The sequence below is a fragment of the Corylus avellana genome, chromosome ca3 (genome assembly GCF_901000735.1).
Source record: "Corylus avellana chromosome ca3, CavTom2PMs-1.0".
NCBI lineage: Eukaryota > Viridiplantae > Streptophyta > Magnoliopsida > Fagales > Betulaceae > Corylus > Corylus avellana.
Window position 1 is genome coordinate 33,730,897 of NC_081543.1, and position 16,236 is coordinate 33,747,132.

The 16,236-nt window shown below is 33.5% G+C and overlaps 2 protein-coding genes across 2 annotated transcripts in view; one reads left to right on the forward strand and one right to left on the reverse strand.

Moving 5' to 3' along the window:
* The window catches only part of LOC132175407 (E3 SUMO-protein ligase MMS21), a 53,145-nt gene that overhangs the window by 18,474 nt on the left and 18,435 nt on the right, over positions 1 to 16,236 (reverse strand). The gene's annotated exons all lie outside the window — the stretch shown is intronic.
* Positions 11,939 to 16,236, forward strand: part of LOC132173417 (probable LRR receptor-like serine/threonine-protein kinase At3g47570) — a 9,137-nt gene continuing 4,839 nt past the window's right edge. The window contains exons 1-4 of the mRNA XM_059584920.1: positions 11,939 to 12,713; positions 12,791 to 12,934; positions 13,893 to 15,896; positions 16,061 to 16,224. Of these exons, the coding sequence (XP_059440903.1) occupies positions 11,939 to 12,713; positions 12,791 to 12,934; positions 13,893 to 15,896; positions 16,061 to 16,224 (3,087 nt within the window). The remainder of the gene's footprint in view (positions 12,714 to 12,790; positions 12,935 to 13,892; positions 15,897 to 16,060; positions 16,225 to 16,236) is intronic.

The following is a 16,236-nucleotide window of genomic DNA, read 5'->3' on the forward strand; positions in this document are numbered from 1 at the left end:
ATTAATGTATATGTATATTCCTTTGTTTTTTTTTTTGTAACATATATTCCTTTGTTTTACACGTGCATGCATGTGTCTTTTTTTCCGATGTGGCATACACTAATATCAATTTTGTCATTCATTTCAACAATATTTTAACTTTTCACAATCTTAATTTGTTGATTAGATATTATCTGCCGGAAGTTTTAGCCTATTAATCTATCACATTATAGGGAAAACATACGGTGCCTTTACTCTCAGTATCGAACTTAATTTCAATTATTTCATTTCGTTAGAATTTTTCGTTAAATCTTGTCAATATTTTCAAAATATCCATTTTTTATTATAAAAATAAACTAAAAAAGTGTAATGATTTAGGCGTTTATTTTTTATTTTTTTATATAAAAAACATATTTGCAAAATCTTTGCAATATATATATATATATATATATATATATATATATATATATAATGGGGGTATTTTGACAAGATTTAACGAAAAATTCTAACGGAATTGGGTAATATAAAAAGAAATTAAAAATTCGATACCCTTAATTGATCGAGAGTTTTTAAACTTTGAGGACGAGTAAAAGTTCAAAAAGGTTTGTGAAGTTTCTGTAAGTTATATTATAACTTTGGAAAACGGAACAAGAGGTTCAGGTTAATCATATCAACAAAAAATTTTATGATATTCAATAACGTGAGAAATTAATGTTAAAATAAAAATTAAATAGAGAAGACTAACCAGTACCATGTATGAGGATGATTTTGGATTTATCATGTACACGTAATTGAAAGTTAAGGGGGAAAATTGCAATTGCTTAACATTGTTACATGTACAGTGAAACATGTGGGAATTCGCGAGTTACGCCGCGTAAATCGTTTCTGCGACCAACCTATACCTCCCAAGGATTGCCTGCCTCCAACTGAACCTCCTTCATTACCTGGGGCTCAAAGTCCATAACCACTACATGAAGAAGAAACATCTGGTTTCAATAATGAATGTGCTGAAGAGATATGATAGTATATATTTGAAGAATAATTAAGTTGGTTATGGGGAAATTGCTGTTTTGTTGTATTTTTCCTTTCCTTGCTTTCCAGGAATAATTATTAGCATCTCTATGGAAGTTATAAGAGATTTATGTTTGGAAATAATTTTGATGGTGCAAAATATTCTTGAAATCAGATTTTACTACGAAAAATAATAATAAAATAAATAGAATGCAATAGAATAAAATTAGAGTAAAAAAATTAATGTTATAGAATCACGCAAGAGTGTTGTCTTTAAATGTTAATTTGTTCTTTTCGGAGTATATAATTCGGTGCAATTAAATGTCTTGGCACGCAACACCCCAAAGTTAGATTATAGCGTTTACCTTCATTAAAGATACACTTCCAACCGAATGAACAACCCCTTTAATCTTCTCAATGAAAAGCCTCGTAGGAAAAACGCATAAAATAAGAGACACTAGGTGAATGTTCAACTATTTCATGCGGCTAATTTGTTGGAATATGATAGAAATCAACGCACTAGTTTTTATGGGAATAATAGAATATTTTTTTATGTGGAAAAGTATAACTTATTTAAGTGCTTCTTTTGTTAGAAAGAGATAACATAAGCTTTGTTAAAAGCTTGAGGAATTTTAATACCAAGCGGTCATAACTCTAAGGATTAAAAACATCAAATTGACCGATGGAAAATTATAAGAGTTAAATACTTCAGACCCCTTTGGAGTTTCACAATTTTATTTTTTCTCCCTTGGGGTTTCATTTTTATCACAGGAGGTCCCTGTGGTTTTGATAATAGACCAAGTTAGTCCTCCGTCAATTGACCGTTAGTTAACTTAACGAAATTTCACGTGGACCAATCAAATGTTGACACGTGGCACCTACTTAATTTTTTTTTTTTTAAAAAAAGTATTTTCGAAAAAAAAATTGGGCGTGGTTCCTTGGCCATTTGGGGGTGGCCGAAACCACCCCCAATTTTTTTTGTTTTTTTTGTTTTTTTCGAAAATATTTTTTTTTAATTTTAAAAAAAATAATAATAATAAGTAGGTGCCACGTGTCAACATTTAATTGAATTCCGTTAAGTCAACTAACGGTCAACTGACGGAGTACTAACTTGGTCTATTATCAAAACCACATGGACCTCCTGTGATAAAAATGAAACTTCAAGGAAAAAAAAATAAAGTTGTGAAACCTCAAGAGGGTCTGAAGTATTTAACCTAAATTATAAACCAAAGAAAACCTTTTGGTCATTAACAACCAAACGGTCATAACTGATATTTTCTTAAACCACGTGTCTTAATAACATTAAAAAAGTTTAATGTATGTTAATGCCCAAACGGTCATACAAATTAAAAATCCAATTGCTCATTTAAAAGAAAGTTTGAAACACATTCACTATAACAATCTCCCAGTATTACAAACACTAACATAGAAGGAGATTGAAAGCATGCATCGATACGGTACCTGAAGGTTTTAACCACACTTAGGATAAATAAATAGGAACATAATGAATCGTTGTGCAATTAGACTCTTTTAACCAAATTCACAAATTGACTAAACTTATCACCCACATAACTTTCTCTAAATTTTTGAGTTGTTCTATAATGGGTTGGTGCCTTGTACAGGACATGTACCCCTGAGTTTCATAAACCTTTTTTTGAGTTCTCATTTTTTTTTAAACAAAAAAAAAAAAAAAAAAAAAAAACAGTTAGCTAGATTTACTATGGAGTCAAAGTTGGTTGCCATAGCTTGGAAAAGGCAGGAATTAAAGATGAACGGTTAAAGAGCCTATTGATTAATTGACTTGCCTTTATATGCTAATCCAATTCCACCTGTATATTCATTGTGATTGTGAAGCTGTCATAACTTGAGCAAAGAGCAAGATTTATAATGAGAAAGTGCACAATATTATGAAACAACTTATTAAGACCGATGTAACATTCATGGACTTTGTGAGGTCATAAAGATACTCTGCAGATCCTTTGACAGAGCCACTAGAAATAAGGCTAGTGAGAGAAACATCGAGGGGATGACTAATACCCAAATTAAGACAATGTAATTGATACCCAACCTTTATGATTGGAGATCCCATGAATGAGGTTTAATGGGAAACGAAATCACATGTGAGCAAGGTGTGGTACTATCATTTTATGTTTATCCACTAACTTGATGAGAATATAATGATGAATCCATCCCTATGGTGTAAGACAAACAAAAATTAGTTACAAACTAGTTTGTAGTTAATGCATATAAGCAAATCTAATAAAGTGACATGTGTCCCTTAGTATATGAGAAGCATAAGTTTTTTTTAATAGCTATGTGACACGTCACTTTATTAGATTAGTTTGTATGAATTAGCTACAAACAAGTTTGTAGCAAATTTTTGTCTGGTGTAAGACAATACAAGATGCAAAGTGATTGATGATGAGTTTAAGACTCTTAATAGATCTATAGTCAATACCTATTGGGATGGAGTGTTCACTATACACACTTTTGATGGATGTCACCTATATGAGTGCGAAGGTGCTACCTCCTATGAGACTTGGGTAGGTCTTAGAGCACTCATGAAAGCCCTTTCTACGGTATAACAACAAAAGAAGCTGAGTGAATGAGGATGACTTTAGAACTCTTAATGGATTTGAAAGAATATACGAATTATGAAATATTCTCAAACGCAATAAACATGCAATAATATCGACTAAATGGACAAACAGTAAAATATGCACATCACAATCATAAGACAGAGATTTGTTTATAAAGTGAAAAACCATTTGAACACATCAAAGGGAAAAACTACTACGGGGTTACCAAACCTGGAAAATCACTAAATAATATATCCAGAATATAGACACAATGAAAACTTACAACCCGATGTAAATATCTAGACTATGTACGACAATAAGTTACCCACTTGCCTCCAAGCTCGACAATCTCTTTGTAATACATTTCCTCAATGATCAATCGGTAGACTCTTGTAATACGAAATGAAGCTCTCATAATACAGATAGAAACTCCAAGGAAGGCAAGGTCATAACTCAACACATTTTCACTTGTAAATACCAAATCAAGCAAAGCACCAATGAAGCAAGAAACACCTCTAGAATCCAATCTAGGGAAAATACCAATAGCTTGATTAACCTTGAAAAATGAGCTCACATCTTTATTTATATCTTTCTATGAACAGAGCAATAAATGCTTTAGAACTGTTCATTTATGAGGAATTTCGTTATGATGGTTCGATGACGAATTTGTAGATCTGAGATTTCGTCACGACTAAATGATGACAATTTGAAGATTTGAGATTTCGTCAGGACAGTTTGATGATGAAAAGATACAATAGCTTCATTGACAATTTCGTCATGATGGAATGCTAACGTCGTCATGACAAATAGATACAATAACTTCATTGAGAATTTTGTCAAGACAGAATGCTGACGTTGTCATGATGAAAAGATACAATAGCTTCAAGGTTCATTTCGTCATGACGAAATGCTGATGTTGTCATGAAGAAATTTCACAGTAGATATCCAATTTTACTAACCAAAACTGTCAGGAAAGTTTCTCGACGAAAATACAAGGAAGGCTAAAACAAAGACCAATCACTACAAGACTTCAGAGCACACATAAAGAAAACAAACTCTAAGTTTTGACAAACCGAATCGGGCCAATTTCTAAAACCTAATAATCCCTCCCTGTGATCATTCAGTGACAAAACTCCAACAATAGATGACCAACAAATTTACAGAAACACATCAATTACAAACCCACCAAATCTAACTAATCACAACTCGATTGCTGGAAGATGTGAATGGAAACCACCAGTTCTTTGAAAATCGTTCTCTAGAGACATTAGAAACTGATTACAAGTATCAAATTATAGAAAATAGAGACGCAACGGAAAAACTTCAACAACTACTTATAATTCATGCTTGAGTGTAATGCTCGGGATGTTTAATAAGATTTTTTAAGCATGATTAGATTAATCAAGTGAATAATTTGAATAATGAAAGTGAAATAAAAATTAGAAGACTTAGGAGAAGCTAATTTTCAGACTCGTGTCCAGACAGGTTGGACAGAAAGTCCCTTGTCCCTTGTCCCTTTTGTGTTCAGACAAGTTTACAGGCACAAATGGCAGAAAGTTCCATGTCCCCTTCATGTCCGAACAGGTTGTGGACGCGTTCCCTTCATGTTCGGACATGCTGCATACCCATAGCACAGAATATTCCATGTTCCCTTTGTGTCCGGACACGATGCGGACATGGGAGAAGCGTGTTCGGATATGGTGCATATAAATAGCTAAACCATTTTCGGCTCATTTTCTCTCGTTCCCACACGATTCCTCTCTTCTCTTACCTAAGGTTTTCACCCAAATCCTTAGGTATGGACTTGAAAACACTTCTAAAGGAAAATTTGACACCGATAACGAGTCTCTTTGCGTTAGATCTAAACTCTATATAAACTTGATTTTATAGTCAAATATGTGTGTTATATGAGCCTTACATTCAATGGTTGTTTCGTGACCGGTGCAACCATGTTTAATTAGCGAGTCACTACATGACGTACATCATTAGTATCGTGGGCCACTCGAGGTAAGACTTGGTTGGGCTGTTAGTGTTATGAATGGTAACGTGTAATATTTAGGGCACCAGTATTGTCTTATAGGTCTCTCAAAACAGCGTCAACCTTGTTGAGAAAGAGTAGTATCCCGGTAAACCATGTAGGATAGTTATAACCTATTAAAACATTAGTCTTCTACATTAAAACTTATAGGCAATTGTCGCTGGAATTACACCTATACATTTATAGTGTAATAATAGAGGCAACACCTCAATTGCTTCCCAAAAAATACATGTTTATTTCTACATATAACAAGAGCTCATTCCACACTCGACTGTGAGATTTACTTACTAAATCTTAGGCTTACGTAGTATTTGCGGCTTGTCAAATTGTCTGTTTTAAAATGACTTTTAAAGGAGAGAAGCTAGGAGTCTCTTTTGCATATACCAGGTTTGATTAAAATGACTGCATATAGATTAGTAGCTGTCAGTCTATAATTAATGGTAATACATGTATACCTTATGATTTTTAGATGTCTCAGATCTGTCATTTTCACCTTCCAGTACATTTACTCTGAGTATGCTTGACTGGTGATCCATTCACTTAGTTACCAGTTAACAAAACTGGAGAAATTGCAAGTAACCCTGCCAAAATGGTCAAGGCTAGTTTTTGGGGCGTTATAGCCTTAGTCGGCCGCTTAATCCGCATAAGGCTCCAGTTGGCCCGGGTACCACACCGCATCAGTTCCCAATAACTGCTTGAACCATGATGTTTTTTGGAAGGACATTATTTTCTAGGTAATTTTTCCACATCAATCAAAATAGTTGAAGTCCAAGAATAGCGAGCTCATCCAAATAGTTGCCAAACAAGTCCAAATTGGAATAAGGCCTTGCAAGTAAATCGACCTGAAATTCCCCGTTTTAGGAACATTTATTCCACGATAGATCTGCTAATAACATCATAAAGACTTTCTTTCCTGGCCTCAATTTATTGCCACAGGAAGAATTCGATGTCAAAGAAAGCTGCCAGTTTCGACTTTGATCAACTAAAAACCAATGCGACCTCGCGGTCCAAATCATTAATGAAAGACATCAATCACGAGTGTTAATTATTTATTTACCATAATTAACACCTTTCTTATTTACTTATTTACCATAATTTTGGGCCACAGTTGAAGAATCGGTTGAATCATGATGGTTTTGGAAGGACATTACTTCGTATGCAATTTTTCCACATCGATCCAAATAGTTAAGTCCAAGAATAGCGACATCATCCAAATAGTTGCCAAATAAGTCCAAATTGGAATAAGGCCTTGCAAGTAAATCACGCTTTAGGAATATTTATACCATGACAGATCTGCCAATAACATCATAAAGACTTTCTTTCCTAGCCCCAATTTGTTCCCACAAGGAGAATTCGATGTCAAAGAAAGCTGCCAGTTTCGAATTTAATCAACTAAAAACCAATGTGACTAGGCGGTCCAAATCATTAATGACGATGTGAATTATGAGTAAGAAGTATGACTTTCGTTGTTCTTTTACCTTTAAAAGTGAATTGAAAATCATTTAATGAAAAATTAATAAAAGAGTAACTTCATTGGAAATATCTGAACTTTCACTTGATTTGACAAATTTTTTTAAACTTCAAAATCTCTTAATTTAGTCCCTTGAACTTTCAATTGCTCTCAATTTAGACCCCTCCATCAGATTTTAAACGTTGCATGACGTTTATACCCTTGACTTTTGTATAAAATTCTAACTTCTAAAATGTATTTTTTTTTATTTTAAAAAAATGAAAATCAGGGATATTTTAGTCTTTTTCTATATTTTTAACGGTTAAAATTGACGGAGGAGTTCACATTGAGAGTAATTGAAAATTCAATGGACTAAATTAAGAGATTTTGAAGTTTAAAAAATTTGTCAAATCAAATGAAAGTTCAAGAGTATTCAATGAAACTACCTTTTAATAAAAATATATCTCAAATTAAATTATAATTTTAAAAATCATATCATTTTTTTTTTAAAAGAAAAAAAAAAAAAAAATCTCTACTTCATGCATTACTCGTAAATCACCCCGAAATTCTTCGTTCTTTGGGATCTTTATTCCTCGATAGATGCATCACTATCATCATAATGACTTTCTTTACTAGTTTAAATTTATTGCAAGCGGACAATTCAATGCGAAAGAAAGACGCCAGTTTTGACTTTGATCGGCAAAACACCAATGCGACAGGATGGTCTAAATCATTAATGAAAGATGTCAATTCAAATTGCGAAGTATGACTTTTGTTTTTATTTTCTTTAAAAGTGATTTGATTTTTGAAACTTTTTATTTAATAAATTACAAGTTTGAAAGCTACAGCATTTTTCAAAGTTAAAAGAGAAAAAAAAGTCTACTTCTTGCATTACTCGTAAATTACCCATAAATTCATTGTTTTAGGAATCATTATTCATCGATAAATCTTTATTTCATCGGCTGTGCTGTGAACCATAGCAGAAATAATAGACCCAAAAAGGCTTGGAGCATCCACAACGGAGGAGTCAAATTTTTATACAAAATGGTTCTTTAAAATTTATTTTATTTAGTTTAACTAATAAATTTTTAAAGGTCTCTTACATTCGATTAGCTATATTTTTATTTATATTATTTAGATATATTTTTATTAAAAATTGTGAAAAAAATATTCTCATAGTGATCCCTTGAAAAGTGAAAAAAGTTTTGAGAAAAAAAAAAAAAAAGTGAGAGAAACAATAAAAAATAAAATGTCTCTATTAAAAAGTGCTTTTATTTTTTTTTTTTTTTTAAATGCATTTAAGGTACCTATGCTTTGAGCCAAAATCAAACAGATACCTGAGTTTTCAAAAATATTACAAATGGTACTTGTGGTTAGCAAATAAACTCACTTAGAATTTTCGTCAGAATTCTGTTAATTTTTTTAACGGAGCGCTACACCACCTTACACATAGCGTAGTACCTGTGGTTTCAAAGTACCACATTATATATATATTTTTTTAAAAAATAAAACCCAAAACAAAACAAAAAAAATAGGTTTGGGTCGCCGGCCACCCCGTTTGGCCTGAGGTGGTTCGGCCACCCCAAGGGCCAAACCCTGAATTACTTTTCTGCCATTAAGAGTCTCTAGTGACTTTGCTTCAAGCCCTTCAAACGAATTGATTACAATCCCATTTAATTTTGGAACTTTAGGACTGTCTTCCTTGAGGTAAGAAGCAGGGGAGGGATTGAGGATCTGGGTACTGGCGTAAGGCCTGGAATTTGAGCAGAATCGTGAGTAGCACTGGATGCAAAGGTGGGGAAGTAGGAAAAGAAAGATAACATCCTGACTGATGATGTGAAGAGGATGTAGGTAGGGATATGTAGGGCTTGAGTAACTGAAATGACACAGGAAATCAAAGTCACATCAAAGACGAGGGCATGGAGAGGTGGAGAAAGTGAGGCGAGGAGAGGAGAAAGAAGGTGAGCAGAGTGGCACATAGCTTCAAACCAGAGCCAAAAAGGGTTGGGGTTTTTTGAGCGGGTGGTTCGGCCACCCCAGTTTTACTTTTTTTTAATTTTTTAATTTTTTAATTTTATTTTTTATTTTGATTTTTTTAAAAAAATATGATGTGGTACTTTGAAATCATAGGTACCACGCCACATGTAAGGTGATGTGGCGCTCTATTAAAAAAATTAATGGAATTTCGACGAAAGTACCAAATCGGTTAATTTGCTAACTACATGTATCATTTGTGATATTTTTGAAAGCCGAGGTATCTGTTTGATTTCGGTTCAAAGCACAGGTACCTTAAATGCATTTAATCCTTTTTTTTTTTTTTTGCTCTTTCAATCAAATATTTATTTTGTATTTTTTTTTTTTGGGCTAATGTAAAAAGTTTTTAACAAATCTAATTGGTTATTTTAGATAAAAGTAACATTTAGCTCTTTATTATGAATGTTCTTACAACGATTTCAATGATTCTATTAAACATACTGTAGCAAAAAACATATAAAAAACGTGATACCAAATGCAGGAAATTAAAGACAGAAAAAAGATACACCCCACACCCATAGAAAAACGCATAGACAAAACCATATTTCCACCCAAAAAAAAACTTTAAACAATTTTTGACTAAAAATATTTTACGTAGCCTTAATTTTGACAGTAAGGAAAAGGTCATCCGGTCTGTAGCAGATTAGCTCTTTGATTTGATTTTATGGATGGCCCACGATTATCAGGTCCCACGAGATGTATTGACTTTGTGGTACTTTAAGAGAGAGAGATGAAGAAGAGTGTGGGAAAATAAAATAGAAAGAAAGAAAATGGTCTGGACTTTGTGGTAGTTTGGTTTTGCAATTTCTCAAAATTTTGGTTTGAAATTTGAAATTTAGATGGTTTCCAGCCAGTTCCACAGACTTTTGTGGTCATTATCACACCACCATTTAATGGTGTGATTCGCTTGCATTTAAGCTCCCTTTGACAAATATCTCCTTTCATTGACAAAATCCCATTTCCGTGCTTTGCTTTTCTTTCTTGTCTTTTTTTCTTTTTTAAATATCTTTAAGCTGTAATTCACTTGGTTTTTTTTTTTTTTTTTTTGAAATAACAGTCCCTTAAATATCTTCTAATAAAAAGACCAAAAATGCTCTCCTTTTCCTTTACTAAACTTTCAAACAATCATTTTGAAAACTTTTAGCGATTAAAGTGTCAGAATTGATAATTAAAAGAGACATAATTGCATCGGACGGATAATTGAAGGACCTAAATTGTATTTTACCTAGAATTATAACTTACTACTACTTCTATTGAATGGTTACGTACCAAAGATCCTTCGTAGTTAATGACAACTCTAATTGTTTCGCTTGTGAAATAATAATTTGATGAATATTATGTGGAGGTTCTTTCAGAAACTGCATACATTTGAAATTTTGAGACACAACACATAATCCCACTATATGACCTCTGTGCCACCTCCTTTGGCAATCTCTCTCAATCACTTGAGAAAACTGATGCATCCATATATGTCGGATTAGTTTTGAGCATTTTGGTAAACTTGTTCCTAAGTGGCAGTGAGTAATACTCCAAAATTATTTCTTATATATTAATTTTGAAGAAAACAATTATTTAGGAATAAATTAATATTAATCATTATGGATTTTAACTGGTGATCCTAGATTATAAGATTTGGATTTTTTTCCATTGATGATAGTATTAAACCACAAAAATTGGTAATGAGTCTTTTGTGGTTTAAGGGGTTAAGAAGACTAATTTTGAAAGAATAAAAGTAAGTGGATGGCTTTTTGGTAAGAGAATTTACGAGAAGGAGACAAGAGCACAAGAAAGAGATTTGATGTATGTAGAAAAATAAGGGAACAGAAGAAGAAAAGGAAAGAGTGAAGGAAATAATATTAAAAGTTAGAGTGTTACAAATGGATTTGGCTTACATGCTGTTATTAAAATAACAGCATGTATGATGTATTGATGTACTTTAATCGATAGTTAAGATTAAATTTCTTAAAATCTATTTTCATTTTTTCTCTCCTATTAAATGCTTTTAAAAGTAAGTCAACTTTAAAATTCAATCTTAACCGTTGATTCAACTACAGCATATATGCTGTTATTTTAATAACAGCATGTAAGTCGGATCTATTACAATAGCTATTGCATTTGGAGGGCTATTAAGATAGATTGTAAGGGCTGCAAGTTCGAGAGAAAATGTACGAGCAATCATGTAGACGTAAGAATATATTGTATGAGATTTGATATTATGTGAATATATTAACATTGATTTTTATTGATAAAAATCAAATCAAAATTGAATACCATTTTGTATTCTTTCAATTTCCCTGGGTATAAAATTATAAATAGAGATTATTTATATTTTAAATTCATCTAGTGAAATAAGAGAACATGTAGCCTCGAATTTAGCACATATTCACCAAAGATGTGACGATTAATGTTGCTGTCAAGTGTCCGAGTATTTTTAATTAATTAGTAATTAATATCAAGTTTCCAAGAATAAATTGCCAAGAAATGCCTGAAATTTTGTCATGACAACCTCACTATTTGGCATTTGCTGCCAATTTTCTTAATTGGAGTTTGGAAAAGTGGTCGTATTCTCACACCACCAATTTTCTTAATGTCGACCTTGAAAGATTGGATTTCACCATTGACATTAACTTGGAATGTCTTCATCATGTCTATTATAATTTCTACACCGCTGTGCTAGGCGTTCTCAAGCCAAGTAAAATCTTGCTCGATGAAGATATGGTTTTACATGTTGGCGACTTGGGTTATCATTCCTTTTTTCTTTTTTATTCTGCGATCTCCTTGTGTGTATATATATAGTCTCACTTGAACTCGCACTAATCCCCACGCCTCGACCTACATACACTAATCATGGAGAGAACTTGTTTCCTATTCCTCCTTGGCGTGTCACTTCTCGCGGTGCAATTTTACATGGCAAGCTTAGTTATTGCAACTCTTCCCAACATTACCACCGATCAATATGCTCTTCTTGCTTTAAAAGCTCAAATTTCTCATGACCCCTACAATGTTTTGACAAACAACTGGTCCACCAGCTCCTCTATTTGCAACTGGGTTGGTATCACTTGTGGTTCCAGCCATCGTCGAGTCATTGCATTAAACCTTTCTTACATGGATCTTGTAGGAACCATTCCTCCACACATTGGAAACCTTTCATTTCTTGTTAGTCTAAACATTGAAAACAATAGTTTTCATGGTTCTCTGCCTAACGAGTTGTCTTATCTTTACCGGTTGCAACACTTATCCTTTGGATTCAATAACTTCAACGAAAAAATACCATCAGGGATGGGATTGTTATCCAAACTTCAAACTTTGTCTCTATATGGTAACAGATTCTCAGGGACTATTCCACCATCTTTATCTAACATATCTTCATTGCAAATAATTAATCTTAGTTATAATCAACTTTCGGGCTCCATTCCATCCTCCATCTTCAACATATACAACTTGCAAGGAATTGATCTCAGAGAAAACTTGCTTTCTGGTCCGATGCCTTCCAATGTTTCCAACATGTCGTCACTGCAAGTCATTAACCTAAGAGGTAATAATTTCAGTGGAAGTTTACCTTTGGAAATTGGAAACTTAATCATGCTCAAAGAGTTAAACCTTGGCAACAACATCTTTGGAGGTATGTCTAGTATTCTTTTAGCTTTTAGTCACTTCAGAAGTTTTTGTATTTGTTTCTAAATGGGAATTGTTCTGCAGGTACTATCCCACCCACATTATTCAAGTGCAAACAACTGCAAATTTTAGCTTTGTTCCAAAATAAATTTATAGGAAGGGTACTTCTAGGAATTGGAAACCTAACCATGCTCAAGCAGTTACGGCTTTCTTACAACAACTTTGGAGGTATGTTTTTGTTTGATTATATGGATGGCATCTGCCTTTTACTTGCCTCAAATGGGGTACCATTCAATTAAAAGTACAAAATAATTTTTTACCTTGGAAAAGGGTGAATTCATATCTCAAGGCTATATATATATATATATATACACACTAGTAAAAAACTGAAAGTATTAATCATGTTGCTCTATTTTTGTGCGTGGATTCATATCTCAATCGCATGGCTATATATGTACTTAAGGATTTAAATGTATAAAGAAATATAGAAGGAAAAGATACATTAGGGCTCATTGACAACACAATATATTAGCTTGCCATGCATTATGCATATGGTCATTGCTTCCTAAATCCACACCCGCTTAACAAAGTTAAGCTTAACTTTTTGGGCAATATTGCCTTCTTAAAACTTGCTTTGGACAACAATAAATGCCACCATCATTGTTTTGTCATGCATTTTGTGTAATGTGCTAGTGAAAACAAAACTAGTTAATTCAACATACTAACTAAACTTGTACGGTTTTTTTTTTTTCTTTTCTTTTCTTTTCTTTCTCCTGTACTCCTCTTTTTTTTGCAAAATTAAATTTAAAACTTACAAAATATTATATTCACGGCTCACACTAAGAACAAATAACAAGATTGTCCACATAGCTCAACTAATAAAATAGAGGCTCAACTGACAAGGTGGACAACTGACCATGTGAAAGGAGGATAGTGAGCATAGTGACTTATTTATTAATTAGATTTTAATTTGAAGTTTCTGTTGGTTTATTAGACACTTGTTCACTTGTACGCACGTTTGACCATGTGAAAGGAGGATAGTGGGCATAGTGGCTTATTTATTAATTAGATTTTAATTTGAAGTTTCTGTTGGTTTATTAGACACTTGTTCACTTGTACGCACGTTTCATTTAAAGCACTTTTTTTTTTTTGGAATAATAATGCATAGTTGTTCGTATTGTGCCAGGTGAAATACCAAGTGAAATTGGTAATCTACAAAAAATTGAGATCTTCAATATCGGTTTCAACAACTTTACTGGTCCAATTCCATTTGAGATCTTTAATATCTCAACAATACAAGTAATTTCAATGCTTTCCAATAACTTGTCAGGCAATCTTCCATCAGATGTAGGCTTCTTCCTTCCAAATCTCCAGGAACTTTATCTATGGGGAAATCAACTAAGTGGCACAATTCCCAGCTCTCTCTCGAATGCTTCACAACTCAATCTCTTAGATCTGTTTGACAACTCATTCTCAGGCTTAATTCCTAAAGAACTTGGTAACTTAAGGCTCCTCCAGAGGCTCAACGTAGGATACAATAATTTGACTATTGAATCTTCTACTCCAGAGTTCAACCTTTTCTCTTCTCTATCTAATCTGACATATCTAACACTGTTAGGATTGTCAGGTAATCTACAAAATAGCATCCTTCTTGATTCCATTGGAAATCTTCCAACTTCTCTTCAACAACTTTTCATAGATGATTGCAATATTAAGGGCAGTATTCCGAGTGATATAGGAAATTTAAGCAACTTGATACTTTTGTCACTACGGTTCAATGATTTGGCTGGCCCTATTCCAACTGATGTGGGAAGATTGCACAAGCTTCAAGCTTTGAGACTCGATAATAATAGACTCCAAGGTCCCATCCCAATTGATCTTTGTCATTTAAAGAGCTTGTTTGAGTTGTATTTAGGTGATAATGAGCTTTCTGGATCGATTCCTACATGTGTAAGTAATATGACTTCTTTAAGACGTCTTTACTTGAACCTCAACCAATTAACTTCTACGATTCCCTTGAGTTTGTGGAAACTTACAGATATCTTAACTATTAACTTGTCAACAAATTCTCTGAATGGCTCTCTCTCATTAGAGATGGGACATTTGAAGGTCTTGAGAGTATTAGATTTATCAAAAAATCAACTATCTGGCGATATCCCAACAACAATTGGTGGCCTCGAAGATATAGCTAATCTCTCATTGGCAAACAATCGATTAGAAGGCACAATTCCTAAATCTTTTAGTGAATTGGTAAGCGTGGAATTCTTGGATCTTTCGAATAACAATTTATCTGGAGAGATTCCAAAGTCCTTAGAAGCACTTTTACACCTCAAATATCTAAATGTCTCTTTCAATAGACTGCAAGGAAAAATTCCTATAGGAGGACCATTTGCACACTTCTCCGCTGCATCATTTATGTCAAATGATGGACTTTGTGGTGCTCCCCAACTACAAGTTCCCCCATGTAAAGAAGGTGTTTCTCGACCAAAAAGCACTGTAGCAGCTTCTATGCTAAAGTATGTATTACCAGCAATTGGGTTAACATTGATTGTAGTTGCTCTTGTAGTAGTATGGACAAGACGCCAAAAAAAGAATGCAAAACTTCCAGTGGAGGCAAACTTAATACCACTAGCAACATGGAGAAGAATTTCCCAACATGAACTAATACAAGCAACAGAAGGGTTCAACACAAGCAACTTACTTGGTAAAGGGAGCTTCGGATCAGTGTACAAAGGGACCCTCTCAGATGGAATGATAGTTGCAATAAAAGTTTTCAACTTGGTAGTAGAAGGGGCATCCAAAAGTTTTGATATAGAGTGTGGAGTACTACACAATATTCGTCATCGGAATCTTATTAAGATCATCAATGCATGCAGTAGCATTGACTTCAAAGCTTTAATATTGGAATACATGCCTAATGGAAACCTAGAGAAGTGGTTGTATTCTCCAGATCGTTGTTTGAGTATCTTACAAAGACTAAATATAATGATTGATGTCGCATCGGCACTGGAATACCTTCATTATGGTTATTCAACACCTATTGTTCATTGCGATTTGAAGCCAAGCAATATCTTATTAGATGAAGATATGGTTGCACATGTTGCTGATTTTGGCATTGTGAAACTGTTAGGTGATGGGGATTCTATGATGCGAACCATGACTCTCGCTACTATTGGGTATATGGCACCAGGTGATGTTTTTAGTTTACAACTAGAACTTACATGTCTATCATTAACTCATGCATACACGTACAAATAACTATATCTTCTTGGTAGAATATTGATTTTAGCACTTTATATCTTTGGAATATATAATTATGTTCTCACGAATAGTTGTTATGTTACAATATAATAGAGTATGCATCGGGAGGAATTGTTTCTACAAGAGGCGATGTGTATAGTTATGGTATTTTGCTGATGGAAACTTTCACAAGAAAGAAACCTACAGATGACATGTTTGATGGAGAAATGAGCTTGAAGCGTTGGGTAAAGGAGTCTTCACCCCTTTCAGTAACTAAAGTTGTTGATGCC